The following is a 13643-nucleotide window of genomic DNA, read 5'->3' on the forward strand; positions in this document are numbered from 1 at the left end:
GCTAAACTAGCTCTAGTCACTTGAACGTTTCACGTGAAGGTGAGGTGGCTTTGACAATGAATGCGTTGAGTATTTTCAAACCTCTGTACTTGTGCGTTGGCACTCTAGTGTCGTTCAAAGTTAAAATGTCAGTACCTTGCAAGCTAATGCAGTGCCATAAAACATAGTGGGAATTGGGTGAGATTGTTTGCATCAAACATACGTTAATTTAACTCAGTTTCTGCTTTCAACCAGGCAAAACTCAATAGTTTTAGTATATTTCAGAGTGTTTAAAGCAAAAGGGCAGCATATGAAATCCCCACCACCTCCAGAATAAAAAAGTTCATGGTTAGGAACCTAAACAACTGAGATTCTCACAGTTCCCCACATGTGTGGCTGCTGTCCAAGAGTTTTTCTGAGGCAGTTCCAGCTGCCATTTTTAGGAAGCCGAAAATGGTCTCTTGGTGCAGGATGGCTTTAGTAAAATAAGCAATACCTCAGGCTCCAAATGCATGCTTAAATTTTTAGGCTATGTGCTTACAGTGGGACTGAGACATACTTTTATCAGAATTAGCTTTTTACACAGTGTGAAGTGTATCCAAACTTACTAAATTATAAAATGGTCCATTCCTTATTTTATATAAAAAGTTGTTACGTCAGAAATATGTGACTATTAAGCCGAGTGTGGTCATGAGAGTATTATCTGTGCTGGACACACACCTTGGTCTTTAGCAAAAAGCAGTAAGGAGCAAACACATTTCCATTCTGGCTACTAAAGCCCAAGACTCATTCAGGAGCAAGTTCAGTGGGGTTTTGCCCAAATGAGGATGGACGCATCGGTCTCATGGTTTTTATAGCATAGTAGAAAACCAGTTATATTCGCCTGTTTGCAGAGCTGAGGTGAAGAGCCTAAGTGGAGTTTCTTTTCTGACTGTTACAAAGGTAAACGCTGTCTTGTAAAACACGAGGCAGTAAAAACTGAATCCTGCAATAGCTCTGCAGGGTTCTAAAATGTCTAAGCTGGCCTGTTACAACTTCCAGTTCAGTGCAGTAGGCAAATCTGGTTTATGATTTTAAATAACATTTTAATCCTCATTTTTTTGTATTACAGACTATGGACAAAATGATGCAAAGCCATATAATGAAATGTCATATACTCAGCATGTCTAGTATTTGATTTACAGCACAAGGCCATAGAAGCTCTAACGATTTAGATTTCTTGCTAATCAAAAGGTTTTTAGCTGATTGAAAATGAATGGCTGTACAAACATTTGTCAGGCTATAAATATTAAAAAAATACACCGGTGCTCTCCAGGTGATTTGTAGTAATTTTGTACTGACCGCCTCTTGTTTCTGTTTTTTAGGGTGTGGTTTTAATCTGATAATTTCTCTTCCCAAAAGCAGGAACAAGAGACAAGCTATACTATTCTGAGAGCCAAAGGCACCAATGTTACCATCAGCGGCCTCAAACCTGATACCACCTACGTCTTCCAAATTCGAGCCCGAACTGCAGCTGGATATGGGACAAACAGCCGCAAGTTTGAATTTGAAACCAGTCCAGATTGTATGTATTTGTTCAAATGGTTTATACTGACATCGTGCCCAGTTTCTGACTGATTTGAATGGCTGCTTTCACGCCTTTTCTAGTTTAGTAAATGCAACTCATAACTATTTATGATGTGTCTTTCTGGGTAGCATTGCTATATAACTTTATATTTTATCATTAAACTTGAAACATGCTATAAAGAGTATACCGTGACTATCACAGGTGGTATTTTCTTCCATTCCCTACCCGACCTCTGCCTCATGCCAGAATCGATTCCTTGCTAGACCAGAGCTCCTGCCAAGGGAGGAAGTTTGATAGAAAAACAGATTCACAGCCTTGTGCTGTTCCAAGTTTGTGACCTGAACCCTATGGACTATAAACCCCTGCTCCTAGAGAATTAATATTATATTGGTCCATTATTCCTGTGGGTCAGTGTGTAATTCTCCACTCTACTGCAGAGCATTGCTGATGTCTCCTATGTAGCCTTGAGATGAAACTAATATGCACAGGCCAGGAAGGATGGTCATTCAGCTGAGTAGCTGGTCAGGGAGTTAGGCTGTTTGGGTCCCTTCTCCCTTCTGTCACTACGTTTCTGGGTGGCCTTGGGGAAGTTATTTACTGGTCTGGCACTCCTTTTTCTTTTCTCTAATGCCTAGGTAATAACATTATTTAACTGATGACCTTATAGGTATTCTTTACAAGTTCTGTTGTTATATCAGAAAGACTCTTAATAGAGCTCATAGTCTTAAATGTTACATTCTCATCACTTGGTACTATATAGTAAGTCAGACCTTCTCTTTGCTAGAAGCTGAAAGTGGCTTAATACATCAAAAAGTCAGCTTTTGCTTAGGTACCCAGTTACTGATGTAGACTGATGATGCATAATCAAAGACAGTTTGCTTTTTAGAAGGTCGGGCTTTCACAGGAGACTCATATCTCCTGTTCAGAGTTACAACACAACTAAGGACTATAATTCTGATACTCTCCCATAAGGCTTATTCCTGTACTCATGATAAGGCTTGAGAACCCATGGTGTAAGAAGTGCTCTGCTAAAAGCAACCAATTTTCAACCAAAAAGAGTAGCATCAAGCCAAATGGTGTTTCACTTGGCATCCATGTATTTTTGAGATATGTTATGTACTTCATCCCTCCTCCTTCCTCCCCCACCTCAGCTCTTATTCTGAAAAGCAAACAAGCTTCTTGTTTAAAAAAATAGTTATAAATCGCTGTTGTGGTGACATGCAGCTTTGGCATACTGGATGAAACTCCAACTAAAGACAGGACAAACAAGTACAGCAAGGAGAAAAAAACAGTTGGAGTGATAACAAATTTAATAATTTAGAGGTTAATGAGTTTTGTCTGCAAAGTATTGTCAAAGAAAAAAGAAAAAAGTAGCTGTCCAAAAGTGTGGAAGGTGACAGGAGACAGTGGTGCACATCTCAACAACGAGCATACAAGTTATACAGAGAACAAATCACATAACTTTGTTCTATTGCCAAGTTACCATAACTACGCGAGTGCAATTGTAGGTCTGTAATAGGCAGAGGCTTCTTCCCAAGGGGAATGGTGTGACTCCAAGCAGGCATGTACACAAACTTTCTAATTTGTGGAGAGTAGGAGCGCTAGCTTTCAGCTCAGTTTGGACAGCTAACTTGAAGCGTAGTGCTGAGGAGCCTAATTCTACTGTGCTTAGTGAAGTTCAACAGATGTCTGCTGAAGATTGTTCACAACACCTGAGGTCTAAAGGTGTCCTGTCGTAGTATAGCAGTCTAGTGCACCAAAGCTCCATGCTTAGGGACCACAAGGAAGCATCCAACATAAGGCAGAAAATAGCCCTTCTTTTTCCTATAGACATTGATTAACCATGGATAGTCCTTCTATCTGCTTCTGTGTGTCCTGCTTTTCACAACCTTCACGGGGATACTGTCAAGCTTAACTGGGAAGCTGAATTCATTAAAGCACTTGCCATCATACAGAAGTGAGAGTAAGGGTGATGATTACTGACTGGCTGGGATTTCTTGCCAAGGAAGAATTCCTTACTGACCATGACAAATAATATGTATGTCATGGTATGTATGTTTGTATTTACATATATTTTTATATATAAGTATCAGTTTAACAGCAGTTACTGTAATCAGCAAGAGTAAAAATCAGCAGTAGCAGAAACAACTTTGGTAAATTGTCAAAGATAGCCAGAGTCTTTTGTTTTCTTCCCTTGTATTTATTTCTCTGATGAAGAACTACTTAGTAGATAAAATATTTGGCAGGAGACCAAATGCTGTGTAGCGATGACTTAATCTGTCTGTTCCCTGTGTGAGTGTCAATTGTGATGTAATCAATGTTATGTGTGTGGGGGGTTATTTATATATTTTTGTGTTAACTTTCCAGCATTCTCCATTTCCAGTGAGAATAGCCAGGTCGTAATGATTGCTATTTCAGCGGCAGTAGCCATTATTCTCCTCACAGTTGTGGTGTACGTCTTGATTGGGAGGTTAGTTTATCATCGGTTTTGCACATTTACTCCCACTTCCATTTCCCCAAGGGGCCTTGATGAGCATGGCAAATTGGGTGTCGTCAGGCAGTAGCATGGCTGGTTTGTGCCTTCTCCTTTGTCTGCTGCCCAGGAGCTCCGAATACTGCTTCATGCTCGGTAATGAGCCCGCGAACGTTAGCAGCCCCAATCATGCAGCAGTTGTTAAAAAATGCTATAAACACATTCTTAGGCAATTGTAAAATTAAACTGTAGGGGTCAAAAATCAACAAATCCTCTCATTAGCCAATTTCCTCAAATTCCCTGAGAACATAACATGCCTCTATGGGGCACAGAGAATGTAAATATCATTAAACTTTCAAACAGGCATTTAATTGTGGAGGGAAAACATTTTATTCTGTTTCCACCTGCAGCTAACATATAAAATTCTCTATATTAATTTTTTTTCTCTGTTGCTTGTAGATTCTGTGGATACAAGAAGTCTAAACACGGCACTGATGAGAAAAGACTACATTTTGGGAATGGCCATTGTAAGTTACTGAAGCCTTTTAATGCTTCCAGATCTGTTGAATTCATTCCCTAGATAACTGGTATTTTTCAATTTAAAAAAAAAACAAAAGTCATACCTCACTTAAACCAAGGTGAAATTGGGAAGAGAATTATCTCTTCTCTTGTGGGTAAGGAGATTTTCCCCAAACAATTATTCTTTGTTTCAAATTCTTTCATCTGTGTTCAGGTTAGTAATGAGCAAAACATCGCTGTCTACGTTCAAACAATGCGTGCGTGTGGTTAGCAATATGATATTGATTCTGCTGTGCATTACTGAAATGCAGAGTGTAACTTCAACTTCCTCATTACCAGCTGTTTAAAGTCTAAGAAATTACTTTTTTTTTTTTTTTCCCAAAGCAAAATATAAAATCAATGAAATCTGTCTTGATGACTACTGGAAGGACTGTGAAAATTGCTTGCTCAACAAAGTTGACCCACTAATAATTTAGCTTAGAATTAGTCTAAGCATAGGCTGAAAAGTGATTTGGAGTAGTTTCTTAAATTAAGAATAACTACTAAACAAGTGTGTCAAATTAATGAGATTTTAGATCCAGCTCTGTTTACAAACATGTTTTGTTGAAGTCCTGATTCCCCACTTGTAAGAATGAATGTGTCTGTGCTTTCTTTGGGCCTCCTTGAGGACTAAGAAGAGAGCCTTTCTATTGACTTACGTTGTCTTTGTATCACAAAAATTGTATATAGTTAAGAATGTGAAATTTTGCTTATCCTGAGGAATCTGGGCTACTTTTGAAACATGTTCAAAAGCCAAACCCAAAGCCTGTCTATTTCTGATGTTTGCATACTATTTTTAATAAGGCTAAATGGGACTTTATTCATGGCCACTGTGGGTCATTCGGCTGTACCCTGTGAAAGGAGCAGTGTGGAGCAAGATCCCATCCAGGAGATGCTCAGGGGAAGAAGTGTTGATTTTCTGAGCCTGGGCTCGTGTCCTGGCTACCAGGAAGAATTAGCTTGCTATGACCCATGGCTGGAGGGGAATGTCTTCCTGAAGTATTTCAGCTCCTCTCAAATCCTGGATCCTCTCTGCAGTGTGCATAACCCTGCAGCACTTTTCCACAGCAGAGGAGCTGTGGATCGTGAAGACTTGATCACGGTCAAAGCTCCATCCATACCCTCTTTAAAATAGAAGTAAATTAGTTTTGGAGCAGGAGAAGCTGAGAGGAGAGGAAGGTGATAGTTTAACATTCATGATCAGAAGTAGGGGAGGCGTTCTTGGGTTTTTTCAGTGCATTTTGGATTTTTTTTCATCCTTACAGGACGAAGATAACACCCTTCATAAACACCGAGACTGGAAATTCCTTTTTTCCACCCACAGAATTCTTGGGGTCTAGTGAGCATGTTTTTAATAAGAAGCAGTAGTTTGTCTCTGAAGCTGTTTCAGCTCCAGATAAATATCCTGCTATACCATGTAAACTGTGTTGAACCATACATTTCTATTGCTTAGCATGTTGTAAGTCTAATGTACATGGGTTTTTTGCACATAACGCTGGCGCTGCACCATCTGCAAGAAAAGAGTTGTTGGTACCATAATCAGATGCCTCCCCACCAAATAGAATTGAATTAACATTTTAATGAGGATTTACCTGCAGTAGTTGGAAATTAGAACTGCTTCCTAATCCCTGTGACAATGGAGTAACTGTTCTCTGACTGTTCATATTATTATTATTTTAAGTTTGGAGCCCCTCCTTAGCTCCAGAGAGCCGTGAGCATGCATATCCACAACACGTGTGCTCCTTCCCCTGCACTGTCAGGGGATACACAAGCTCTAACAGTGGGTTTGCTTCGTGCAGCCCAACAACCACTAACCAACTAGTCTCAAAAAATCTGTACGGTTACATGTGGCCCATAGAATTAATGCTTCATCATCCAAATTTAATGAGGTTATAAAATAAAAGCAGCCAGTAAAAAAAGTGTCACAGACAAATAACAGGGCAGAATTTGCTCTCCTTACTCCCACACAAAGGAAAGTTGCAATCACTATTCTTAAACATGTCAGTGCTGTTAAATTCCTGTTGATTAAATTGCTTTTAATTTGGCTTTAGATATTTATGTACTGTTTTCTGAGTAGTGCCATGCTGATTCACTGTGTAGTAAGAACAGAGCCAACCATGGACCTGGTATTTCTGTTAGAAATTCTTGAAAATGATTTCTTGATTTTGTAGATATTTATCTGTGTGGATTTGTATGCATGTATGTGTGTGGCTGTGGAAACTTTATTCTACTAAATTACAGTCTTTCTCAAAGAATAAGAAGATTGCTCCTATGAACTAAAAAAAGATAAAGTAACTTACATGGCTGTCGTAAACTTTCAGCATCTTAAATACAGCAGCTGGTTCATTTCAGTCAGTTTATTCTGAATTACTTTAAAAAAGGCTTCAGCCATGAACTATTCCCTGCAGCCTTATTACAAATCCTATAATATTACTTCAAAGGAGCAAAAATGTTTCACCTCCTCAGATCTTCTCCCTTTGCCTTCTTCGGCTAGGCCCTTTTTATTTTTTTGCTACCTTGAGGGCAATTCATGCTGTTAAAATGAAAATGTAAATTATTATGTTTGCACAGAATGAGCTGTAAAGTAGTACAGCTTAACACATGTGCATGTGTTTATTATCTGTTTTTCATGACAGAACCCAGTTACTATACAGGCTGCCCTTAATTATTGGTGTGAAGGGATTATTCTCCTTGCAGTCACCATCACCTGATCTTGGGAACCTCTGGGGTCAGCATTAAAAATCTGCAGCCAAAAACCCCACAGTGCAAAAGCTTTTAATTGTTATTTTTATTGGGGGTATGAGGGAGCCTGTAATGTACATTCAGCATGGACGGAAAGGAGCATTTACAAGATTTTTAACCAACAGCAATATACAGCCAATTACTTTTTGTTTTACTTGCAAGTAATTCTGTAATCATCAGGCTCTTGAAGGAAACAGTCGGCATTTAATGCCGTGCACACGCAGCCCTTGTGTTAAGAGCATGGCTCTTAGTTTGCATTGTTTTTGAGGCAATTAGCTTGGGAACTCAGTTTTATCATTTCTTTGTCAATTCTGAGGCCAATAAATCTCCATAAAATTGATTTTTTTTTTTCATGTACACTTGGGATTGTTTGACAAAACAATGGTGTGCTCTAACTAATGGTCCAAAGGTATTTTTTCCCATCTGTGTAACCCCAGCAAAAAAGGTTTAACTATTCTAGCAGTCAACAAATTGATGCAGTATAATAATGCCAAGCTGGAAATGATATTCCTGAGTGGGTTAAGGCAGTGTTTGTAGGAGGAGCTAGCATCTTTTACAAGACCGACTGGTACAGTTAAGAGAAGCTAGAATACATGTCCAGGAATGCAAGTTTTGTGTCAGAAGCAGAAAACTTCAAGCTGGATGTAACGGTTATTTCACTTTTTGTTAACAAAACATCTTTGTGTTCTAAAATGAATACAGAGGCAGGCATGCACGCAAGGTACCAGGTACAAGCACAAGCAAGCAGAGCCTTGAGCTGGGAAAGGGGAATAAGGCTATGCTTTGCCTTCAGCATCTTTGCTGGAGAGAAAGGCTGGGCATGATAATAGGTTCTTCCCACCCCTAGTCCTGCTGGAGGAAGAGATGTGGAGAGCTTGAAACTGCCCTTAAAATCATTCAGTCATTTGAACTAGCGCTTGCCCTGGAAAAACAGAACAATCCCTGGCCAGGAAACTGTAGAGGGAGATGAAATAATAGCATGGATGTTAGGGTAACTGAGCACTAGAACCAGACTAATATTAAGAACAACTGGCTGCCATCCTTGTATGTACTAGCAGAGGGATTGAGGCAGAGGTGCATTTGTTCATGTATAATTTTTTCTTATGCATCTTCTTGGAGGACTCGGAAAGAAAAAGTTTGAGTTAATGTGGTCTCCTTAATATACTCCTAAGAACTTTTCAGGTTGACCGTAGCATCACACATTTTATTCCTTTCCTCTTTGTTGTTATCTTGAAAGGCAAAATATAAGGCAGCAAGCTGGGAGGAGTGGGTAGTATTTTAATGTTTGAAAAGTGGTTAAATATGGCAAGTGCAGATATATTTAAAATTGGTTTTCAGACTTCTGTGCGATAACTACATTAATGTCTCTGGTTTCACTCTATATAAAGTTTCCTGAAATCCCATCAAAAGCAGTTGAAATGAAGAAGCAGTATACCTTTTTCTTCTGTTGAATTGATTTCTATTGTCTCATGAGCTTTCTTTAGAAGCATTAATTAAGTCTAAGTAACATTTTCTCTCTGAATTTGTTTCTACACAGTAAAACTCCCAGGCCTGAGAACTTACGTAGATCCACATACATATGAGGATCCCAATCAAGCTGTGCATGAGTTTGCCAAGGAACTAGATGCTTCTAATATATCCATCGATAAAGTGGTTGGAGCAGGTAATGGCCATCAGATATATTGAACTAAAGGTAGTTTTTTGCTGTATGCTGTTTTACATCTTTGGGTTTATACTTGTGACTGGAAAGAAAATGTTCTAAAGTCTTCAAATCAGTAGGTCGTATTTACAGCTGACTTCAGTGCATATGAAAAGTTAAGGGCCACACAGTTCCATTTTTTTCCCCAAAGAAAGCAGATAGCAAGACAGTTTTTCAAAGGACACCCGTCAGCCCACACTTGGACACAGCACTGCTGGGAGTGAAAAGAGAGTTCAGCTTCACTTCTGTGTTTCTCTTTAAAATCTGTCAGCACAGAGAATGGTATCAACTGTGAAGATGTTTTCTTTTTTTCCCTTAAAAGGACTGTTGATTATTATGCCTTGAGTGAAACCACAAACTCATTTCATACCAGTCACCGCGCATCCATCAGACTGCAATGACCTTTGGTCATCGGATTGATTTTGGTCACTGCTTTGGATTTGAATTATCGATTTAGGAGGAAGGGGTTGTCTGTCTGATAACTGATTGTATGAGCCATACAGACGCCATAGATTGTTGGGTTTACAGAAGACAAACTGTCGAAGTGAACAGATTTTGTAGCAGAGGAGCCAGATTACAGAAAGTCTCGTCACACTGAGTTGTCCGTGTTGCAATGCACCATGTAGTTCCTGATAGGATGTGTGCTTGCTCTTTGAAGTGAAGTGGCAGATTGTCTCATCGAGTCAGAATATCATGAAGTGTTAGCTTTCCTGCTAAATTAAAGCATCTGTGAGAAGTACTATTGATTTTTAATCCATTGAAAATTACTGGTTCTTTTATTATTGATTTTTTGCTTCTCTCTAAATTTACCATTTGAATTAAAATCATGAGATGTGAGAGAGACAGACTTCTAGTGCACAGAAAAAGATTTTCATTTGGAAAAAAATGTAGAACCAAGCTACGGTACTCAGTGCATCTCCTGAATCACCCAGTAAAAAGAAACAGTATTCATCCTCTCTTACTGCAGCTACTCAACTGCTTGTATGAAGTTAGGTTATTATCTGCAAAGGTAGAATTCTTGTTCCTTGCTGGTTTTAATTTTGCCCCACAAGAGTGCACTGTTCTCCATCATCTTCAGTCAAGGCAGCAAAGCTCTGCTTACTGCACATAATAGAGAATTAATAGGGGGATAGAGCTAAGTTCAAGAGCAGTATGTTTCCTTATAAGACTTCCAGGAGCCTTCGTTCATAAATGTAAGCTTTCTAAACTTGGCCTATATGCAGTTTATGAATCTAGAAAACAAATTCATAAGAAGCAATGATATGTCATATTTTATAGCTCATTGTTCTGACCTATTTTAAATCGGAATGCAATGAGAGGTAAACCAAAATTTGCCAAATATGGCCTCTGAAAATGGAGAAAGAGTTTTCTGAGAGGCTTCAAAAGAGGAATATGTCCTAAAAGAGTCAGGTGGTATTAAAAATAAGTCCCTTTGCTCCACTCCACATCAGTGAAAGTGACAGTAGGTTCCTGCAGGTCCTCTACATTGAAGCTTGGACTCAAGATATAATAAAGCCATTTGTTGGAGGCCATGACTCAGATTCATGTAGCCTAAACTACATACGGCATTACAGTCAGCATGTCCTATTAGCAGTTGCCAGAGGTGCCAACAGGAAGAACCAGGCAGGGAAGAACAGATGAAAATCAGGCTGTAGAGTGCTGGGAGCTTCCAAAATGCATTCGTAGCATCACTTTACACTGCTGTCATGTTCAGCGCGTGGTAGCTTTTGCATTTGGAGTGAGTGCCTCCGAGGCTGCTTTTGCAGGAACGCTTCTGTCCTCCCTAAAAGCAGAAAGGCATTTCCTGTCTCTTACTTGAGTCAATGACTTATTTGAGTGAATGACTTGGTCCTTTCCTGCCCTTCTCCTTTACAAATGCAAGTGTGAATGAAATTATAAAAAGACAGTGATTTGAGAAGAAGGGATTCATTTAACTGCATTGAAGTGTGACGTAAGTAATGAGACCTTCAAGTCAGGCAAGTAATCTTGATATTTGGAGGTACTTTTCCAAGTAGTTTTTCACAGCTTTAGCCAGAAGTCTCTGAGAATAGAAGGCAGTTTACATAGCTTTGAAAACCTACCCAAATGCAATAAGGAAATACTCTTGTCCAAAAGAACCTCAAGAAAAACACAAGGGATTTTAGTGGGAGGCTAAGCATAAGAAAATTGAGGTCAGGAGCCACTTTTTCAGATTTTTCTTTACAGTAATTCTTTCTTTTAAAACAACTCACTTGTTTTTATGGATCCAGTTCAGCAAACCACTTAAGAAGTTTGAATCCAATTGGATAGCAAGAGAATGCTACAGAAAGTACTTTCTTGATTTGGGGTAGATTTAAATATGTGCTTTGCTGAACATGAAAGCAAGCATTTGCTTTTCTTTCAAAGTTTAAACATACTTGTAACACAACATCTTGTTGATCAAAGTGTTTCTAAAATTCAGGGGCTACCTTTCCATGAACTTACTGTGAAGGTTTGCAGTGTCTCAGTAAGGGCTTGTAGAACCTTGCTAGAGGTTCACGAGGTTTATGAAACATTCAGCTTAGGTGCCTCTCCAACTCTGAGGGAGTTCTGTGCACAGCAGTACAATCATGATTTAAAACACAGCAAAGTAAAGGGAGTAGCTAATTTCACAGAGTCATCTTTTACTTGTCCCCTGGGTCTAAATGCACAGCAAATGCCATTCACTGATGCACTAAGCAGCCTATTTAAAAAAGAAATTAAGATCTCCTGAAGAGAGATTTTTATACCATGAACAGCCCTCCTAATAGTATCTGTTTGCTTTCCACATGTAAATAGACGTATCAGTCTGCAGGGCAGGTTATACAATGTTTATGTGTGTAGCATAATTAAAAATAAACACTTCAGAAAGGCTTTACGTGAAAAGCCATCAACCTCATCTCTTAAAATCAGTGCCAGGTTTTCCACCTTCCAATTTGAACACAAGTCCTTATTCCTCCTGAACAATGTCTGATGAGATCTAGTCCATTTCTTACTAGGACCATATAATAATGATTTGCAGGAAAAAGATGTAGTGTAACTGCATGTCACTATGGGTATTGACCAGATAGACTTATGTAGCATCCATACTGTCCTGTATATGAAAGAACCAAAGGTTAACATAGTTGGGCTGCCCAGTGAGCTTTTTCCAATGAAAATGTTTTCCAAGAAAGAAAACCCATTTTATATTCATGGACAACAGTAAGCTCCATTGCTATAAAGGGTCCAACTTCTAGTCTCTTGCAGCATCCACTGGCCTCAAGGCACTTGTGGAATCCAATTAATCACCCAAGTTCTAAATTGTGCAGCCATGGCTAAATTGGACTGTGTTGATGGACATTACCCATAACCTTTTCCTTCCCAAAAGTCAAACAAATATCAGATATACGATTCTGGTCAGAAGTGAAGGATTGATTGCTGGTCTCCTTGCTGAAATCATAGCTATAGTCTCCATTGACAGTAACTGAACAATACTTTTAAGAGGTTAGCTTGTTATAGCTTTTTGGACCATTAAAACATAGAGAAAAGGGAACACAAAGCTGGACATTACAAGATTTATTTCAAGCACTTTTTTCGCTTCCTTCTGTTTTCAAGATGTGCTTTGGTCTTCCTCTTTGTGGTGCTCTGACAGTATTGAGCTGGGGTTAGTATTTGAACTGAAGCAGTGTTTGTGCTTCATAAAGTATACTAGTCATTTTGGCTTGCAGAGGTTGAATATTTTTAATTGAGAAGTCTGAACGGAACTCAACACCCATTAGTTACTAGTAATAGGTTTTACAGTTCATTTTCTGAGCTGCTTCCTGTCTTGGCAGCCTGAAATACAAATAATGTTAGAAACAATGGATGTAATGCAAGTGCTATTTTAGTAGTATATATGTATATAAGGGTATGCCCTGTTTTTAATTTTTTTGTTTATTGAATTAATAGCACGGTACCATGACTCGTTAAGGGAGAAGCCGCTGCCCGAGCATTCGCACACCAATCAAGGAGTCACACACGCACACCACCCCAGGCTTTAACTGCTCAGTCCAGAGTCCCTTCCCAGCAGGCAAGTCCAGTGAGCCGACCGGTGCCCCTTCTGACTCCTCACACACACACTCGCCCTCGGGTGCTGCTTCTTCCCTCAGGCTCCACCCTAGGTTGTCATTGCCCTATGACACATTCGTTCAGTTTGTTTGGTTAAATTGGCTGTCTAAAAGAGAAACTTTAGAAAATAAAGCTAAAAAGTGACCTCAAGAGGTCATTAAGTCCACACCTTTGCCCCAAACAAAAGTTGTTATGTACGGTTCTTGACAGATGCTTATTCTTTACAATTTCCAAGATAAAAGAGTTTATAGCCTCCCTAAAAAAATCTTTTGTACTGTCCAAGTGTTAGAATTTTTTTCCTGATCTAACTGACCTTTATTGTAATTTGCAACTATTTGGTTTGCCTTTTATGTATAGAAAATGGAGTCGGTGTCCATCTTATTTATAACCATAATTTTGATAAGCCAAAACTATTGTCATGTCTCTCTTCTCATTCCTTGCTGTATATAAATAACACCAAATCCTTGAGCTTTGAACGTGAACACACAACCCTGACTTTTAAGATTCTGGTCATTGTTATTACTCCCTTTATCATTCCTGAA

At 39.0% G+C, this 13643-nt stretch overlaps 1 protein-coding gene across 3 annotated transcripts in view; it reads left to right on the forward strand.

Annotated features, from left to right (window-relative positions):
• Positions 1–13643, forward strand: part of EPHA3 (EPH receptor A3) — a 234614-nt gene that overhangs the window by 178774 nt on the left and 42197 nt on the right. For 2 of the 3 annotated variants that reach the window (XM_030020257.2, XM_030020259.1), the window contains exons 7-10: positions 1381–1543; positions 3914–4016; positions 4479–4546; positions 8857–8982. In XM_030020257.2, the coding sequence (XP_029876117.1) occupies positions 1381–1543; positions 3914–4016; positions 4479–4546; positions 8857–8982 (460 nt within the window). The remainder of the gene's footprint in view (positions 1–1380; positions 1544–3913; positions 4017–4478; positions 4547–8856; positions 8983–13643) is intronic. The other variant, XM_030020258.2, reaches the window with a different exon arrangement.

This window comes from Aquila chrysaetos, chromosome 7, assembly GCF_900496995.4.
Source record: "Aquila chrysaetos chrysaetos chromosome 7, bAquChr1.4, whole genome shotgun sequence".
NCBI lineage: Eukaryota > Metazoa > Chordata > Aves > Accipitriformes > Accipitridae > Aquila > Aquila chrysaetos.